The sequence below is a fragment of the Papaver somniferum genome, unplaced genomic scaffold (genome assembly GCF_003573695.1).
Source record: "Papaver somniferum cultivar HN1 unplaced genomic scaffold, ASM357369v1 unplaced-scaffold_154, whole genome shotgun sequence".
Classification (NCBI taxonomy): domain Eukaryota; kingdom Viridiplantae; phylum Streptophyta; class Magnoliopsida; order Ranunculales; family Papaveraceae; genus Papaver; species Papaver somniferum.
In genome coordinates this window covers 7384987-7404000 of record NW_020624820.1, presented here as the reverse complement: position 1 = coordinate 7404000, position 19014 = coordinate 7384987, and the positions used below count along the sequence as shown (strand labels likewise).

General features: G+C 35.8%; 2 protein-coding genes across 2 annotated transcripts; both read right to left on the bottom strand.

Moving 5' to 3' along the window:
- Positions 1 to 2035: 2035 nt before the first annotated feature.
- LOC113336935 (agamous-like MADS-box protein AGL29) lies at positions 2036 to 2927 on the bottom strand. The gene has a single exon (XM_026582649.1). The coding sequence runs from the start codon at positions 2905 to 2907 to the stop codon at positions 2158 to 2160; it is 750 nt and encodes a 249-aa protein (XP_026438434.1). The 5' UTR covers positions 2908 to 2927; the 3' UTR covers positions 2036 to 2157.
- Positions 2928 to 9566: 6639 nt separating this feature from the next.
- On the bottom strand, positions 9567 to 14112 carry LOC113336889 (NEDD8-activating enzyme E1 catalytic subunit-like). Its single transcript, XM_026582584.1, has 9 exons — positions 13920 to 14112; positions 13664 to 13827; positions 12727 to 12929; positions 12307 to 12539; positions 12153 to 12215; positions 12016 to 12072; positions 10746 to 10867; positions 10350 to 10467; positions 9567 to 10131 (listed from the first exon to the last, which is right to left on the bottom strand). The coding sequence occupies exons 1-9, from the start codon at positions 14022 to 14024 to the stop codon at positions 9844 to 9846; spliced, it is 1353 nt and encodes a 450-aa protein (XP_026438369.1). The 5' UTR covers positions 14025 to 14112; the 3' UTR covers positions 9567 to 9843.
- Between the last annotated feature and the right edge of the window lie 4902 nt (positions 14113 to 19014).

The window sequence follows — 19014 nt, the reverse complement described above, 5'->3', positions numbered from 1 at the left end:
TTCTGCTGCTTTTATTTACCACATTTTCTCTTTTACTTCTTGTTTTCTACTTTTGGTAGGATTTTGCTCCTAGTAGTCCATGGAGGATCAATTTCCTAGCTTACCTAGGTTTGGTCTCGACCAATAGGGTTCGAGATATTGCACAGGCCGCAAAAAAGACCTAATTTTTTAAATTAGTAAAATTAGGTTTAGAAAGATTGAATTTTGTGGGCTGGCACAAAATCAATCAATTTCTGGTGAATTTTGTGCATTCATACAAAATCACTAATTATATTTTAAAGGGCATCATAAATTTGTGTGCCTCTAATTGAGTACTTCTATGCGTACCTCAATCCTGCCATTTTGGGAAATTCATGCTACTCAGTTGCGAGCGAACACTAATTGTCATGTCATGTCAACATCAAGAGTTCGTCTAGGGAACATAGCATAGAATAAGTACTCGGCAGGCTCCGACATTAGTGAGTAATGCGTCTAGGAGATTAAATACTCATTAGGATCTATACTAGTGAACAATTCATCTAGGAGATTAAGTTTCAATATAATATGAAGAGAGACATATGCACTCATCATATTTTGATATATTCTTCAAATTCCTTGTGAAATATAAACATATCAGGGTCTACTACTTCTGATGCGGAGTCAGGTAGACAGACTTTTACAGTTTTCACCCTATACTAAAAACCACCGTCAACACCTTCCTCGTACAAGTCTTGTATACCCTATTAGTCTTGGATATAAATAACCCTTTCTCTTATGGCTATTCTTCTCCTTTGTACCCCCACTTCTCTCGCAAACCATCTCAAAACAGATCTTTGAACCTTGGGTATTCCTCACCAACACACACATGTTCTTAAGAGCCGTCTCTTTAGCCCAAACAATTGCTTCCTTTTTACATTTTATTCCCTACATAAGGACAATAATGGGAGATTATAATTCATTATAAGGTTCATTATGAGCAATCCATTGGTAAAGTTCAAGATACTAGGTGAAAAGTATTCTTTGGCAACATATCGGTGGCATTTCATGATATTACGACGTATCCCGACCAGGTGGTCTTGCATTTGTTGGATCAATATATGTCACAATCTAAGGACGTATCCCGACCAGGTGGTCTTGCATTTGTTGGATCAATATATGTCACAATCTAAGGACGTATCCCGACCAGGTGGTCATGCTCATAAAAATCATGATCCAAGGGTGTTGGTTCCACACATAATTGCAATTGTGAGTTATTGTCATTAGCAGAAGATTCAACATATGCTCCTTGTTGTAGTTGAGTTAAAGATTCAGAAGCAATTATCTCTTCACAATCATCCTCCATTTCCACCAAAAAAAGCTCCCTCTCAAAAAAATTCCCTCCTTCTACTCTCAAATAAAAATACATATTAATCATTTATCAAATAATCTTATGAATTTACTAATTATAATTAATCACTAAACCTGATTAGTTTAGGAATTAAATAAAATACATAGATAAGGGATGACCCTGATTTGATATTTAAATCCAGGTTTTATCCTTTTCCTCTATCCCCAATCACGTGTTCCAAGCAAAATATTATTTGGGGTTTCCTTGTAAAGGTTGCGATTTCCTTTGCAGTCCCTATAGGGATAAAATAAACCCATGTCAGTGGTTTTTTTAGATATCTAAACACTTTTTTCGTACCATTCCAATGACATTGTATTGGCATTAAAACTCCTTTGTCATCTTCCTTTGAACAAAATAGATGGTTAGCTAAACTTAGACAGGTCCGTCTTATTATCTGGTATGGACAAGATTTTTAAGCTGCTATAGATACTCTTTTAAGTCCTTAAAGAAGCAACTAATTTACTAGTACAAAGCCAACGATTGTTGCATAGATTTTTTTAAGTCATCGAGTTGTATCTTCATCTTCTCCATCTCATCCTTGATAAAAGCAATCTCCTTTTGATAATTAGGAGGAGAAGCAATTGCAACAAAACGCGTCAATACACTATAGTTTTCAGCATAAAGGTTAAAAAGTTAATCAAAAAATTCCATCAACAAAGAGGTGAATGATCAAATGAATCGAAAAGAAAAATTGAATTTGAATACATACAATTCCTCAAAAATAAATCCATCACTACATACATTCATAAACTTAAAACAATGGAATGGAGCCTTAGAAAATATAATCAGTACTAGTAGTAGTAGTCATCAGAAAACATGTCCGCAGTGATTTCTTGATCAGTAGAAGTTGTAGTCCCAAAATCATACTCTTGAGGATCAAAACCAAAGACTAACTCATTAACCATCTCTTCATTCAGATAATCATCATCAACAATGTCATCATTACCAGCCGGTAAATTCATCAACGCAAGGGACTTATCTTCATACGAAGATGAAGAAGAAGCTGTGTTATTGTTCATCTTTAAGTCATTAGATCTCTGTGCAACACACTTCTGGAGTTGTTCCATATCACTTTTCATCTGTTTTAATTCATCCAAACTCAATCCATCAACATATGTATCCCACCAAGATTTATCATTACCAACCCCCAAATCACAATTTATCAGAGACTCCAAGAAAACCCCTCTTTTCTTTTCAGCTTCTAATTCTTGCTCAACTTCCATATACCTCCTCTGTTCTGGATCGTTATGATCTCTCTGATGAATTTCAGATGCTTCACCATTAACAAATCGATCGAGTAGGAGATCAGGATTCCCACAAACATATGGTTTTCCCGCAGGAGAAAAGGCAATCAGTGCTACTTGTGCACCAGTTAAAATAGATAATTCAGTCGCCTTCTTGAACAAACCCTTTCGTCTTTTGGAGAATGTAACTTGTAATCTTGATTTGTCTTTTATTTTTTCGATCTTAATCCTCTTACGACCATCTCCTCCCTTTTTATGTGTCTTCATCTCTATCATCGTCACTTGATTCATCATCATCTCTTTAGTTTTTCTTCAGAACAGAGCGTTAACCAACAAATACAAGTAGGGAGTAGTACATGGAAGAGCTACCTTATATAGGAACCGATATGCCGAAAAAAGGAAACCCAAAAATAGCCGTTAAGAATTGCTAGAATTAGGAAAACACGGTAATGAAAAAACAAAGGGAATTTTAAACCTGAGAATAGAACTGAGAATAGAAGTTGATTCAAAAGTGTCCGGTCCATCAGTATGTTTAAACCATCTTTCAGTGTCAAACATAGTGTTAGCAAGAGAGGACTGTTTAGCTTCACTGTGGGCAAAGAAATCTTACAATCATTTTCATCTTCGTAAAGCCAAACACCTCTCAGAGTCAGCTTCCTGTCATTTTCTGCCAATTCATCCAACATACATGTCCAAGGACCAAGGCCCAATTTATCGCTTACTTGGAAAACTGCGCACCTGTTTCAAAGTAAATCCATTAAACAACCTCCAAATGTCGGGGCTGCAACATACTTTGCTCCAAATGCCGCGGATGCTATATTTCCTAACACATCTGGTCCCCCAACAAGTGCAAACTTGCATTCATACGAGATTCACAAAAGCGGTCTTAAATACTAAAAGTTTCCTTCAGACTGGCATATAAAAGAGTAACTCAGCACAAAGTAAGTAATTGTCATACAAGGACAAACTACAACTATTTAAAGTAAAAATGTAAAATACGGATGACCTTTTATGCTCCTCATGTTTCACTCTCATCTTCTGTGCTATTTGATCTGCAGTTATCAAACACCTCATCCCATGGGAATTCCTCTTCCACAAAATCAGATTCAGAATCTTCTGACTTGTAAGAGTCAGAAGAAAGTGCAGCAGCAGCACTAGACTCAAGGTCAAGGGAACGCCAGCAACCTTTGTTGATGAAACCCTGAGGGTCCTTTCTAATATCTTTCAGTATGTGATTCCAGTCATGCTCCTTCTTGTTCTCATAGTATTTGACATTTAACATGTCGAACCACTCTTTGATGGCAGCGACTGATGTTGAGGGAACTGAGTTGATTTGGAACACATTACGTGTGAAGTCCTTCAATACGATTGCCATATCAGTTTCCCCGGGCCGTAGATGTGCCAGATTAACAAACTCGATCTCTGTCAACGCAACCACAAAGAAAGGTGTTTTTACGATTCCAGCTAGGCAAAACTTGTCAGGGCGAAGACTCCTGATGACCCATGAAATTCGTTTCTTTTTGCGTGGGAATTCCACTTAGTTTCAACTCTTTTGACAAACTTCTGGAAATCTTTGTTATAGTCATATTTCCAAATCTTATCTAAATCTTCGGCAGATCTCTTCTGTCCCACAACGGTCTTCACCAACTGGAATAGGATATCATTTGCTTCTAGAGTCCCCTCCACATTGATGGGTACAAGCAAGTTAAAGTGCAAGAAAGGCGGCATCTCCTCGTCTTCATATTGGAAAAATGCATGCTTTACATTCTTATAAATAAAATCTATATTCACAGTGGGACTGGAGATTGTATAGCGGAACTCATTTACATGGGCTTCAATGGTACCTTTGTTGGTCTTTTTCTCTTGCTCTTCTACAGAGTAACGAAGTGCGACGTCAGTTAACTTCGTAATCTCAGAATTGTGTTTTTCCAACTGCAGGTCCTCTTTGTAGGAGACTGGAAGAGTGGGAGATTTTTTAGCATAACACTCTTCATTTTCCTTGGGGATATTCCACTTAGCCCATTCAGGATAATATTCTTTGTAGAAGAGCTGACCCTGCTCCAGCCTCCTGGCAGTTGCATGATTTACAACCCCACCCAGTTTGCCTGCTCATACCTGCGTACCTCCTCCTGATACATCTCTGGGTTGTCAGAGTGGCGAACCATTTCGTCAATTTGTGCTGGACATCGTCTACGACATCGTTTCATATGCTTGCGGAAGTTCTTAAGTTTGATAGCAGCATTATCTTTGGTTCCTTCCGAGGATTCATGTACATTAGCCATCGAATAGAACGCGTAAAACCAAATCTCTGTCTGGAATCAAAAATGAAAAGGAAAATAAAAATTCTTATGCAATTTGAACAAAAAAACATTTCATGAATCTTTTGCAAGAATAAGAGAAAAAACAATTTAAGAGTAAAGATTCAAACTTTATGAGACATCAAGTATAATTACGGCTCCTTTCGGCAACGATACAAGTATAGAGATTAGCTTACTAAACTTTATCAGACTACTATTAAATCATATATTGTGACATTCAACTTTAGCAGTGAATTTTCTTATTCACCGCAAATGCAAATATGCATTGGTTTTTTCTTGTCATATTGATCATGAAGAAACTCATAAAAGCTGATCACAGTTTATGCATTGGCTATACTACAAATTTCCCTAATTTCCATCCCATAACGCTTAATTCAGCTCAAATTCCTCCAAATTTTCCCTATATTCACTGTGTTCTAAACCAGATTAACACTATCATGAACCAGCATATTCAAAAATAAATCAATTCCAACAGAAAAATCAGCAAGGAAAACATGCAAAAATTATAATAACCCAAAATTGCCTAATTTCCTTACCTCAATATCTTAAATAAGTTCCTCTCATCATTTCATACGCTTGGCGAAAGTTCTTAAGTTTGCCAGCATCATCATCTTCGGTTCCTTCCAACGGTTCATGCACATCATTATCCATTAAAAACTAAATCTCCATCTGGAAACAAATTGCAGAGAGTTTCAAACACCTAAATCGATTCATAAGGAAATGAAGGAGAAACGAAAAAATGGTAAGTAAGAACGGGATCTTCATTCTTGGATATTTCTCCCCGCCAGCTTGGATTCTTTTTGTATGGGCTTATGGAAACATTGGATGGGTTTATCTGGATAATCCTAGAACGATGTTTTGGGCGCTATTCAAAAATGGAGGGGACTACTAAGTGATAAGAATGTCTATCCTATACTTATAAGAAATGTCTTAAAGTGTGGAAATGACTAACCTATCTAGGGCTGCACAAGACCCGCCTACGATACCCAAACCCACCCGTACCCGTTAAATTCGTGGGTTTTTAATCCATACCCGCCCGTTGTGGGTGCGGGGTTGGTTATGAAAAAAAAAACCCGCTGTCTGTGGGTGCGAGGTTGGTTTAAGTTAATACCCGCCCAAAAAACCCGCAGATTATATATCATTAGATAAAACTAATCCTAATCGTCCATTATGAAACCCTAATACTAGTAAATAGGATAACTGATAACCCTCATTCACTTTCTACACTCTTCTCTCTGTTCGGCCTCTCCTCTTCTTCCTCCTCAGTTCTTCTTCTTCACCTACGAACGACAATTAGCAGAAATCTTCACCAGAAATCGACAACAACAACTTCGAATCTTCACCAGAAATCGATAACAATCGAAAAATCAACAGATTCAACACTTAATCTTCATCTGTGAACTTCCTAGATATGAATATTTTGGGGGTTTTGGTTTTTTTTTCTCACTTAATCAAGGAGAATAGAAGTTACTCTAAATACTTGAATATAAAGCGGGTTTAAACCCGTTTAAACCCATACCCGCCCAACCCGTAGCGGGCGGGTAACAAAACCCGCCCGCTGTTTGTGGGTGCGGGGTTGGTTATGAAAAAAAAAACCCGCAGTCTGTGGGTGCGAGGTTGGTTTTAGCTTATACCCACCCATACCCGCCCATGTGCAGCCTAAACCTACCTTTAATCTAATTAAAACTAAAACTAATCTAATAAATATACATATACATATACCTAATCTAAATCATTAACAAAATCAAAATAAAAATCAAGGCATACCTTCATCCGTAACCGTCAAACAACTATAGCCTAGCTCATTTAAACAAAAACTCTAAATGAAGCCACTAAAACATTCTGCTTTCTTTTCTGGTCCCTTAGGTTATCCAGAAATGATGTAGTATACAATCAAAAGCAAACAAACCCAACAATCGTAATGCAAATGGCTATCAAGCTTCAACAGGAATATACATGGGCTCAACACAACCTCCCACCGGTGGTACCTGGTATGGAATTATCTACAAACCCTGCGCACAGGATCCCACGCTCAACCACAATTTTAGTGGGATGGAGCAAACCTCACATAGATTGGATCAAAATCAACACAGATGGGGCGGCTAGAGGTCATCCGGGTCTTGCAGAAGCGCGTATCATCTGCAGAAACGATGAAGCTATCACAATCTTAGCAATCACACAACCTATAGGGATAACCACCGCCCTCACGACCGAAACTTGGGCCATGCTTATCGCGACAAGAGCGGCTGCAGATCGCGAATGGCCAAAGGTACAATTCGAAATGGATTCAGAAAACCTTCTGCGATTTTTAAACTCAACAATCGAACCACCTTGGTACTTAATCAATCTGATAGCGGAAATCAAATCTAGAATGGCCAAAATTACACATTTCACCGTAACGCACAATTACAGGGAAGGGAATCAGGCAGCAGACGGACTAGCAAACAAAGCGGCGGACGACAGCACATTAGCGAACCTATCGACAACCATCTGGGATCATATAACACCATCGTGTATTAGTCCTATTGTAATGGCAGATTCTGTAGGTACAAAGCATACCCGTGTAATTTCATCCTAATCTTAATAAATCTTATGCTTCAAAAAAAAAGATCCATTACTTTTAATTTTTCACAAATCCGTTACTATTAGAGGGTTCATTTTCTTCTCTTCTTTCCGCTTCATCGTCTCGATTCAAAGAAATTTCCACAAACTAATGACTTGTGATTCATTTTTGGTTGAAAAATGAGTAAGAATCATCAAAATGAATTGAAAATTGAAGTTGCAGAGAGAAGCTCAGCTAGGAATTATGTGAAACAGTTTTTCGAACTCAGCTTTAATGGAGTTTTTTCTTTCAGAAAAAAGTTCGGTTACCTCGTAAAAAAAAATTCCTAGCCGAACTTTGAGTTCGGTTGCGTCGCAATTTTTCTCTCCTAACCGAATTGTTCTCTGAAAACATACATATTGAGTTTGGTTACGTTGAATTTTTTTTCCGCTTACGCCGCAACTTTTTTTCATTTTTTTCCCGGCCGAAATTTTAGTTCGATTACGTCGGAATTTTTTTCTTCTAACCGAAATTTTCTCTGAAAGAAAAAACTTCATTAAACATGAGTTCGGTTACCTGTGTTTTCAGAAACATTAGCTGAACTACACTTGCAAATGAGTTCATGTACCTGTTCTTCAGATGTCGTAACCGAACTTTATTTCCATGGTCGAAATCAGTTTATAAATTTTTTATTTTTTCGAAAGTTTTGGCCAATTCAAGCAACATTAACTAAATTTGAAGTATACGAAAGTACCCGAAACCCTCATTTCGAAATCAACCATCTTAAAAAGAAAAAGAAAAAAAAAGAGCAAAACCCTCTTCTTCTTCTAAAAACACCCGACTAATTAATCTAACCTCACTAATCACTAATTAATTTAACTTAATTATTTTAACTAATCCTTACATTAAATAATCATTATCCTAACTAATTTAACTAAAAAGGGTAAGTTTGGTATTAACAGAAATACTTAAATAAGGGGTGACCCAAAATTATTCCAAATATCCACTCAAAAAATGAAGAGTATCCCCCTCCATTTTTGAGTAGTGCCCGAAAAATCGTTCTTCTAATCCTACTATCTAGTTAGTCAGGGAATGTCCAAAAGGCATTTGGAAAGTCTAAATTACCCTTCCATCTTTAAAAACCTAATTATCAAAAATTAATTTATTTTTATTTTTTTTGATGTAAAGAGGAATATATATGTAGCGCCCCCAAAGCTAGTAGCTGACTAATCCAAGAAATTAGCTAAACAAAAAGGCACTAATAATCTAAATTATATACTTAAACATTTAATTCAAAACAGCGTGTCTCGAGTTTCAAATCTTTAGGCAATGAAGGAATGGTCTCACAACTCTTTAGAATCTGAATTGTGTGTTTCCATGAAGAGAATATGATAAAGCTAAAGAAAGTTTATGTTTTCAGAATCAAGTTACCTTGTTCAACATCTTCATTCATTTCCAAAGAATGTGCATTGAGATTGATGGGTAAACCATAACAAAATCTTACTATCAATTCAAGCATAAGACTACCACCAGGGAGGTTGTCTATGTTGATGCTGACAACAGAATTTCTTCCTCCGTTGTTTCTTCCTTCAAACACCAATTTGTTTATATATGCACTTTTTGAAACCATCGGCACCTAAACAAAAGAAAGCCGAGGTTAAAGTTTCAGCCATCGCGAAACAAATTACAATATCTAGCACCCGGCTGAGCATCTTGGTAGAACATCTTGTTAGGCTGAGTATCTTGATTGAACATCTTGCTCTTGTCAGTTGTCACTGTGTTAATCATGAAAAACTTAGTCGCAAATATCAATATACATATACTGCAACCAAAAACGACCTCCAATACCATTATAGGGTTACTATCTTGGTTTGCGAAATGATGGTTTGGAATTGGCCACGCCTGTTGTGTACTTGATTTATGGAATTAAGGGTGGGGGGACAGCCTCTTTCAATACCAAACAGGGATCGGATCAACTAACTGAAAGAAACAGCTTCATGAAGTGGATCAACTTCTATCAGCAGAACACTGATGAAAATTACAATTTTCAAGTTATAATCTACCAGAAAACGAGCAATAGAAAATTCTTTAAACAGTAAACCAACTTTTGTTTATTTTAATTCACATGCATTTCTATTAATAATTTCATAGGAAGTGCTAAAATTTGTAGCTGTTTCATAACAAGGTTGGCCAAAACAGCAAATACATCTGCCAAGCAGATTTTAAACTCAGTCGCTCAAAAAAAATACAACTCTTTGCTGATTGGCAGCAACACTTTAAAAGTACAAAACATTCCTTTTGCCTTCCTTGTAGCATTTACAATAATGTTTAGACCAAGTAGAAGAATCAAATTCGTAGGGGAGTAATAAATACTCAAGCCCCACCAGCTGTATCCATCTCTGTAACAACATCAACTCCTTTAAAAAACACACGTAATTTTCGCAGACACGATGTTTTCTTGTCATTCTTGCTGACCATACCAGTGATATGAACAACATCCTTGGGGTTTTTATCCATGAGATCATAAAGTGGAAGATTCAGGTTAGACCTAGTCATCTCTTCTAATACCGGAGGAGCCTGCATGTACAAATTCTTGCCGCGGTGTGTCACACTTGCTTTTGCTAGAAGTAGCTTAGGGTGTTCCTCGACAAGTTCAATAAACTGTTGACACACAATAATAAAACGAAATAAGCAAAAGCCAAAACTGGTCCTTGCAGGGATATAGGAAGTGATATATTTTATCTAACTAAGAACTCAAGGAGTTAATGAGAGTAATAGTTTTTATGTTAATCGATCCAGCGTTGTGAAAACGATGACACAATGCTGATGCTAATGAAAATACTGCTTGGAATACCAGTTTAATTAAGTATATAACTAACCTTTTGTAATGTAATTGAAGTGTCCAGCTCAAGAAGAACACCAGGACCACACACAAGACAGTCCTTATCCTTGAAAAACTCAGTCACTTTAGTGTGTAGGCCTTCAAGACCATTATACCTACAAAAGATGTAAAGGAGTGTGGTAAATGAAGAATGTCAACGTATTTCTTTTAAAGCAGTAAAACCCCACTAATGTGACTAAATTTAGTGTGTCTTTTCTTGACTTGCAAAACTAAGCATACATGGTTTTCAATATGCAAGAAATATGCAAAGATCGTCTCCATTGTCTGTTCATATTGTTTTTTGTGTTAAATCATCTTCATTATAGACTACGATTAATTCCTCAGAAAGCTCTTTCCAAACTCAAAAACTGAAGTATGAGAGAATTGGACATACGTTAGATAATTTGACAATGTTTTGCTGCATCCCGTTGCAAGTTTTAAGGCTTCTAGTGCACACGCAGCTGAAATGATTGCATTTGTCGAGGCAATGGCTGGAATGATGTTCTTAACAACACCCTGTGGAGCAGCAGAAGAAGAAAAACGGTTAATTGTTTAGTCAGAGGTCTTCTTCTCCTTATCACTTATTAGTTGTTTATGGTGAGTTAGTGTTAGCAGTGTTTTAAAAAACGTTTTAGTAAAGCGATACGCTAACCTAGTAAAGCGTAAAGCGTAGCTTCACAAAATTAAAAAAATTTTTTTTTATAGATATCTATGTGAAACTGACTAACACAAAACCAAAAACCAATGTAAATGTAATAATCCATGATAGAGCATATGGAGAATGCAGTAACATAATTATAACAGAACACAACAAACTAGCTAACTAAGCCTATGTCGTCTGTCTTGTATTCCATGTTCCTCTATTGTTCTTCTGTCCTCTTCCAGCATATCTATTTGTGGTTACAGAATCCCTTGATCTCCTCCATTAACCAAATACTCAAAGTTTTGTTGTGAACTTTCATCATGAAGCAGTTGCGATAATATTTCTTGTTTAACTTCTGGAGGTACATTAGGACATGCAGAAACTCCCTTTTGCGTCTGTCCTATGTGGCTTTTGAACCTAATAATCCCTCCTGAAAATCTCTTATCACAGAACTTGCATGTCACATATGAAACATGTCTTCCTCCAATAAGTGGACCTTGAACTTCAGTACCATATTTCCAAGCTGGATCTTTCTTTGTGGGTTTCTTAGCTGCAGGCTGGCTAGCCATTGCAGATCAGAAGAATAGAAGATGAAAAGGAAGAAGAAGCTGTATAGTTTAGAAGATGAAATGTTTGGAGTTTTGGAGTCTCTAACTAGTTGGATTGTTGAGAGTTGAGTAGTTTTTAGGGTTTCTTTATACTGAAACCTAAGAAGGAAACGTTGGGACTTGTTTTTGGGATTTAAATCCCTGTTTTTTCTCCAGAAAACCTAAGAAGGAAACGTTGGGACTTGTTTTGGGATTTAAATCCCTGTTTTTTCTCCGGAGTATTCCTTTTTTTTTCTCTAGAAAATATAACCTAGTATTAATGCGGACGTATTGAAGCGATTTTATAGTGAAGCGCTAAAAAGCGCGCTTCAAAACGCGCTTCAAAACATTTTTAAAACACCGAGTGTTAGTAGTAAATAAAGCCGAACAGTGAGATGGACCAAGGAGAATGAAATAACTTGGATACAAAATACCTGAGTTAGAGAGTAAGTAACCCCGGGAATGCCGAAAAGCTCAGCTCTCTTGGTAGCCTGTGCAGGATGTTTAGAAAGGATAAGTCGAAGAACAAGAGGAATAACATGATAAATAAATCATCATGCAGGTTACTAACCTCTGAATAGATCCACTGCATATGTTCAGGGTCATCTGCATCGAACGCCTTCCCACTGTTTACCTGAAACAGATATTGATCTCAAGGCACTGACAGAACTAAAAAACTATCCAGCAAATATTGAACAATGAAGAGAGAACCTATTTTACACTACCTCATCCCATTTAATCAAATGTGCATATTCAATACAGTGAGCAGCTGTTCGTGGGGTTTCTGCTAATGTGCATAGAGGGAATTTAACTTGAGGAGGAAACAGCCAAATGGTGCACTCAAAGCATGGTGTGACACCCGGCATAATAACCCTTGCATGACCTTTGAAACCTTCAGTTCCCCCATCAACCATAGGTTTCATAGTCTCTTGAATTGGATTGTCTTCAGAGTCATATTCTAGATTAACCAAAACCAATGAGACTACATCAACTCAAGGTAATATACAGAGAGCGGTAATGTATGCAGTAGGTGTAACTATAATTTGGAGATTCATCAATAACAAAACAAGAAACCAGACCTAAGGATCAGAATACCACTGACAGTTGCTGAGTTCATCGCTAAGAAAGAAGTAAAGTTGACGTACCTAGAAAGCTACACGCTACAGCATTTATGTAGCTCCGAGCCTCAATAGAATCCAAACCGAGGGCAATAATATTGAAATCATTGTAAAACTCAACTTCTTTATCTTCAATTCGACAAAAATGTGGGACAATGTTCACACCACTAACTCTTTCCATGACGCGTTGTGCGGCAACCTCAGCCTTTGGCCTTCCAACATCTTGAAGCCTACGTCAACATTCATAATTAACACCACCAACAGAAATGTGATAAACCCATCTTACATGCTCATGCACGAAGAACAGAACACCTTAACCGAAATGCTGAAGCAAAAACCAAATAATCTATAGCACACTAATTGGTAAAACTACCCCATGTCAACAGATGTTTTCAGACAATCTAAATTCTCAAGAATGTGAACAACATCGTTCTTAGAGATAGCCCAACATTGGGGAAAAAAAAGGGCTCACACATGCAGAACAGAACACCTTAACTGAAATGCTGAAGCACATTAAATAGTAAAACTGTCCCATTTTCACCGACATTTTCAAACAATTTAAATTCTCAAGAATGTGAACAACATGTTGTTAGAGATAAGCCAACATGTAAAACAAAAAGAGTTAGGTTCAACAGTCAGTTATGCTCTAGTATCATGGAACCCCCAAACAAAACCTCTATCTTACTTCTGGTTTACAGGTTAGAAAAAACACAAATAAAACACTAATCAGCGAACTGTTTCATGCGATTGACACTCAAGAATGTCAACAACACTATTTTCGTAGACACCCTTAATTAACAATAACACTACTCATTCTTGTTTAAGTATCAAATAATCCAGAAAATCTGCGCCTAGTTAATAACAACAATGTTTTGCTCTCAGGGTTCGTTTATTCTAGGGTTTCTATCTTAAAAACTTCAAATGTCTGTATCTCAACAAAACAAAACAAAAAAATTAGGGTTACCTGAATAAGAATTGACGATTAAGATTAGTAACCTCAATACGATCCATATCAATAACTTCTAAGTTTCTGAATCCAGACAATGCGAAATCTTTCAAAAGCTCACAACCCAATCCACCTGCTCCGACTACTAATACCCTTGCATATTCTTGTAGATCACTCCTCAACTACAACCGAAAGAAGAATATCAGAGTTAATCAAACTGTAGAAGTAAGAATTTGATCAACAAAAATAAACAAATAAGGGTTTAGCAAATTACCTGAGGACCAGGTTCGAAGTTTTCGTTGACGAGATTACCAGGTCTTAGGAGAAGCTTATCAAGGTCTCTCCATCTACCATTACTCTCGAAATCAGAGTTCGCCATGGATTTTTTGTGTAGCAGAAACCCTAACGAAGAAGACGATTTCTTTCCCTGTCTCTGGCTCGCTCTGTCTGACTATAGCTTAAGTTTGACGCTCTGATTTTCACTGAGAAAGGTTCCGATATATATTTTTGATACCTCCCTTATAAACTCAAGACTGATGTTATACAATCTGTGCCGTCACATTTATTAGGGCTTTTTTACAATCCAGTGGAGTGGGCCATGAGCAAATTTGGCCATTTCCATTAGTCACTAGACAACTTTCTTGTTTAGTCCAGTAAACCCGACCTGAATTAATGGTTAGTCCAGCGGGAAAACATATTTTGAAAAAAATAAAATTACTCAACTAACCCTAACATATAATATTATGTATATTAGTACATATGTTACTACATATGTAATATGTAGTAATAACATACGTAGTATGTAGTATACTAGTAGTAATATGTAGTAACTACTAGTAGTAAGTATACTAGTAGTAATATGTTATATATTGATATGTAGTAACTAGTGTACTAGTAGTAATATGTTATATATTGATATGTAGTAACTAGTATACTAGTAGTAATATGTAGTAACTAGTATACTAGTAGTAATATGTTATATATTGATACTGCATATTAATATGTAATATGTTATAACATAATATGTACTATGTTATATATTGATACTACATATTAATATGTAGTATCAATATGTTATGTTATGTATTGATACTACATATTGATATGTAGTATATTAATACTACATATTGATATGTAGTACTTTATATATTGATATGTAGTATCTTATGTATTGATACTACATATCAAAAAATTGTTATGTATTGATACTACAAGTACTAGTTACTAGTATACTAATATATTATTATATAATATACTACTAGTACTAGTTACTACTAGTATACCACTATACTAGTTACTACTAGTAAAGTAGTTACTTAATTTACTAGTGACAAATTAGTAAGATATTTTTGCTACTACTAGTATAGTACATATTAATATGTAGTATCACCGTATTGATATTACTAGTATGTAGCAACATATTACTAGTAATATTTACATGTGTTGATACTAATTAGACCTGGAAGGGTGTTTTAGGCATTTAGAAAATACACTTTATAATCTCCACGAAGTTTTTGGACTAGAGAGTAAATGTTTTTCACGGGTGGACTAGCCATTAACTGGGTCATAAAAAATTGGACTAAACAGTAATTCCTACAAGTCACAATGGACAGGACAAATGGACAAAGGCTCAAATATGGGCATTTTCCTGAACCGATCTCAAGTATAGGAGGTGACTCGTCTCATGTTGAGACAAAGATTGTCCTCGGTTAGGACAATCGGCCTATCCTGAACCAATAACGAATAGTTCATTCAACCGTTCTATTTTCATTCTCTATAAATTTAACCATTTTAAACCGTAAAATCACATTATACCTAAAATTTCTTTTACTTTTAATCTCAAACTCTTAATATTCAAATTAGAAGAAAAACTCAACAAAAAAAAGGCAGGTTTATCACAAACATAAAATACTTCAACAAAAAATGGTTCATCACCAAAGATCGCAACCCAAAGTATATTCTGGATAAAGATAAAGCTATTTGCAGAGGTTAAGTAACGTGTACGCTTGATCTTATCAATGGTGTTCAACAACAACAGATACATGTGTATCTTTCTCTCTCCGGGAACTAGTGATCCTCAAGACGGATTGAGGATAAAATTGTAATTTAGGAGGGGTTATTGATTTAAGGAAGTATTTTTATAGAAGGGAAATGGATTCCTAAGAGGTTTGGGAAACCAAACCAAAGTAAGGAAGTATACCTAGATAAGGAAATACTTCCTAGACAAGGTAATATACCTAGATAAGGAAATAGATTCCTAGAAGGTTTGGGAAACCGCTAAAGTTATAAATAGAGATGTTTAGCTCATAGAGTGTGGTTTGTGATACAAGCACACTTAGATCTAGAGTATGATCTTGTGATACAAACACACCTAGAGAGGGTGGTTTGTGTGATACACGGATCTAGAGAAAGTTTATGAGGCAATACTAGATTATTGTAAAAGCAAGCTTAGCAAAACAATTTAAGGTTATTTACCAAGAGAGATTGTGAGCGTAACAAAGAGAGAATTGTAAGAGTTTTCTTGTTCATTATCTAGAGAAAATATATTTCTTCGAATTACTTATTTATGTTCTGTTTTCTAGTTTTCGTCCATTATTATTTTGAATTCCGCCTCTATAATAATAGTCACCAATGTACAGAGAACAACACGTATCAAGTTGGTATCAGAGAAAGGTTCGTTTGTTTTAGGGAAGATTCTTGTGGTTTATGGTCTTCATTATATCTTTTTACAAACAACTTGGTGAGTTACTCAAAATTTGGAATACGTTAGGAGAACAAGGGAATCAAGGATGACTAAGTCAGATGATGATCCTAAGCAGAGCGAACCACAAACTATGGAAGAAAAGGTGGCTACGCAACAAATAGACATAAAGTTGATTCAAACTACCATTAAAGAATTGACTGAATGTATCCATTCTCATACACCCAGGTCGAATGCGAAGAAAAAGACTACATTTTCGTTTGTTGTTTTTGAAGAAAATGACGAGGAAGAAGAATAACCACTCGAAGAAGATTGCATTATGGAGCGAAGAATGACTAAGTCAAGAGGAGGAGATATGGACGCTTTTCAAATTAGACGTCAAGGTCAAGTTTCCAGCAAAGAGAGATGGTTCAGCAAGGTGAAAGGAACTCTTAAGTACACTAACATCCAAATATAACTTTCACAAGAGTTCAAGTTCTTGAGGAGGGTCGCATGATACATGTGTATCTTTCTCTCTACGGGAACTAGTGATCCTCAAGATGGATTGAGGATAGAATTGTAATTTATGAGGGATTACTGATTTAAGGAAGTATTCCTATAGAAGGGAAATGGATTCCTAAGAGGTCTGGGAAACCAAACCAAAGTAAGGAAGTATACCTAGATAAGAAAATACTTCCTAGACAAGGTAATATACCTAGATAAGGAAATAGATTCCTAAAAGGTTTGGGAAACCGTTAAATCTATATATAAATATGTTTAGCTCATAGCTAAGACATCTAGAGTGTGGTTTCTGATACAGACACACTTAGATCTAGAGTATGGTTTTGTGATACAAACACACCTAGAGAGGGAGGTTTGTGTGATACACAGATCTAGAGAAAAGTTTGTGAGGCAATACTAGATTATTGTAAAAGCAAGCTTAGCAAAACAGTTTAAGGTTATTTATCTAGAGAGATTGTGAGCACAACAAAGAGAGAATTGTAAGAGTTTTGTTGTTCATAATCTAGAGAAGATATATTTCTTCGAGTTACTTATTTGCGTTCTGTTTTCTAGTTTTCTTCTATTATTATTCTGAATTCCGCCACTGTAACAATAGTCACCAACGTACAGAGGTTAATACGTATCAACAACATAATGGAGGAATATCTTTGAACAATTTTTCCAGGAAACTGGGAATCTAAAATGTCGTGATGTTGTTGGGTTGTCAGGTCGTTTTAATACAATCATCAAAGACATGAACAGTTGATGCAAATGAATTGTTGCAAAGAATGCAGAGATATTGAAGGTTAATGTGGCAAGGTGCATTTCAGATTGTTTAATTGATTTTTTAAAACGTGTTATCTTTGCTGTAATAACTCGTTTATACATGTTCAAACTACAACATGAAAAGCTCGAGAGGAATTGAAAAGAACAAGAAACTGGAGTTTCAGGCAAGGAGCCTCCACATCCTCAGAAAGTTGAACTGGTATACCCCTGATTTGTTGAATGGATATCAAATACCAAAGGAATCACCTGCAAAACTAAAAATGTTTATCCACAACCTGGATCTCCTTATTCTTCACCATAAACAAACTCAAACCCTCTACCAAATACATGGGGTTCCCATCATGGTAATTTTAATCTTAATTTTAATGGAAACATAGACCAAGCCACAAAAAAGCTAAAAGGAACATAAAGGTAGCTCAAGATATCGCGTGCATAATCATCAATTCAAAATTCAACATTCAAGAATTTTTTGAAAAACAAGAAAAAATCGATGTTGTTAAAAAATGGCTGCAAAAATGAAGAAAGGTAGTAAGGTGGTTGAACATAATTTGTTTAATACGCACATTTCCGGGCACATAATTTGTTTAATACACACACGTCAAGGATGAATGATGTAAAATTACGACTCTGGCATTTGATGAAATTGAAGTGGAGAACGACTACGCCAACGGCAGTTTACATTGATTCTGATGAGGAGGATAACAATAATACCATTGTACCGGTTTAGTTATTAGTTTTGAATTATGGATATAATAGTTAGTTTGAATTTTAATATGATCCTTAATTTTAAATTTTATGTAACCCTTAATTACAAATTCTATGTGATCCATAATTATTTTTTTTTTGTATTCTTTTTTTGTTGAATGTGATCTTTAGTTTGAATTAAAGTGTTTGTTTAATTTAAATTACGTATATCAAAGTACTTTAATAGAACTAAAAATGATATAATTGTATAACTGAAATGAAATCATGTGGTGGTTTCTTATTTCGAGTTCAACCCAATTGCGGGAAGTGAGATCCTCCTTAGTCTTAAACACAAACCTCTGTTTTGGATTCTTTCTAATGGAATTTTATACTCTCGCGGACCAGGTTGAACATCTTTTATAAAATATTTATCCGGATAACATGTCTAGTTGGTATCCCATCAGCTTTCCTCGATTACCATATTATGAAAAATGATGCAGCATCTAAGCATATTCTTATTCATTTATATTGGTTTAAGTGAACGATATGATCCACAAATATATAGAACTTCCTCTTCAAAATTCAAAATGCTCATTCGACATCCTTCCTACACCCTATCTTCTTCTGGTTAAAATATTATTTTATCACGGTTCTCCTCATGTCCGGGGTATCTTAGTGTAAGTTTGAACTAAAGTTGACCACATTCTTTATGCCTTCC

What these genes read in the sequence shown, in the direction of transcription:
- LOC113336889 (XM_026582584.1), bottom strand. Translation starts at nt 14,024, where the DNA reads ATGGCGAACTCTGATTTCGAGAGTAATGGTAGATGGAGAGACCTTGAT. An exon ending in TGTAGCGTGTAGCTTTCTAG is followed by an intron (nt 12,540 to 12,726) that starts GTACGTCAACTT and finishes TGGTTAATCTAG; the next exon opens with AATATGACTCTGAAGACAAT. An exon ending in CTTCAATTACATTACAAAAG is followed by an intron (nt 10,132 to 10,349) that starts GTTAGTTATATA and finishes GTGTGTCAACAG; the next exon opens with TTTATTGAACTTGTCGAGGA.
- LOC113336935 (XM_026582649.1), bottom strand. Translation starts at nt 2,907, where the DNA reads ATGATGATGAATCAAGTGACGATGATAGAGATGAAGACACATAAAAAG.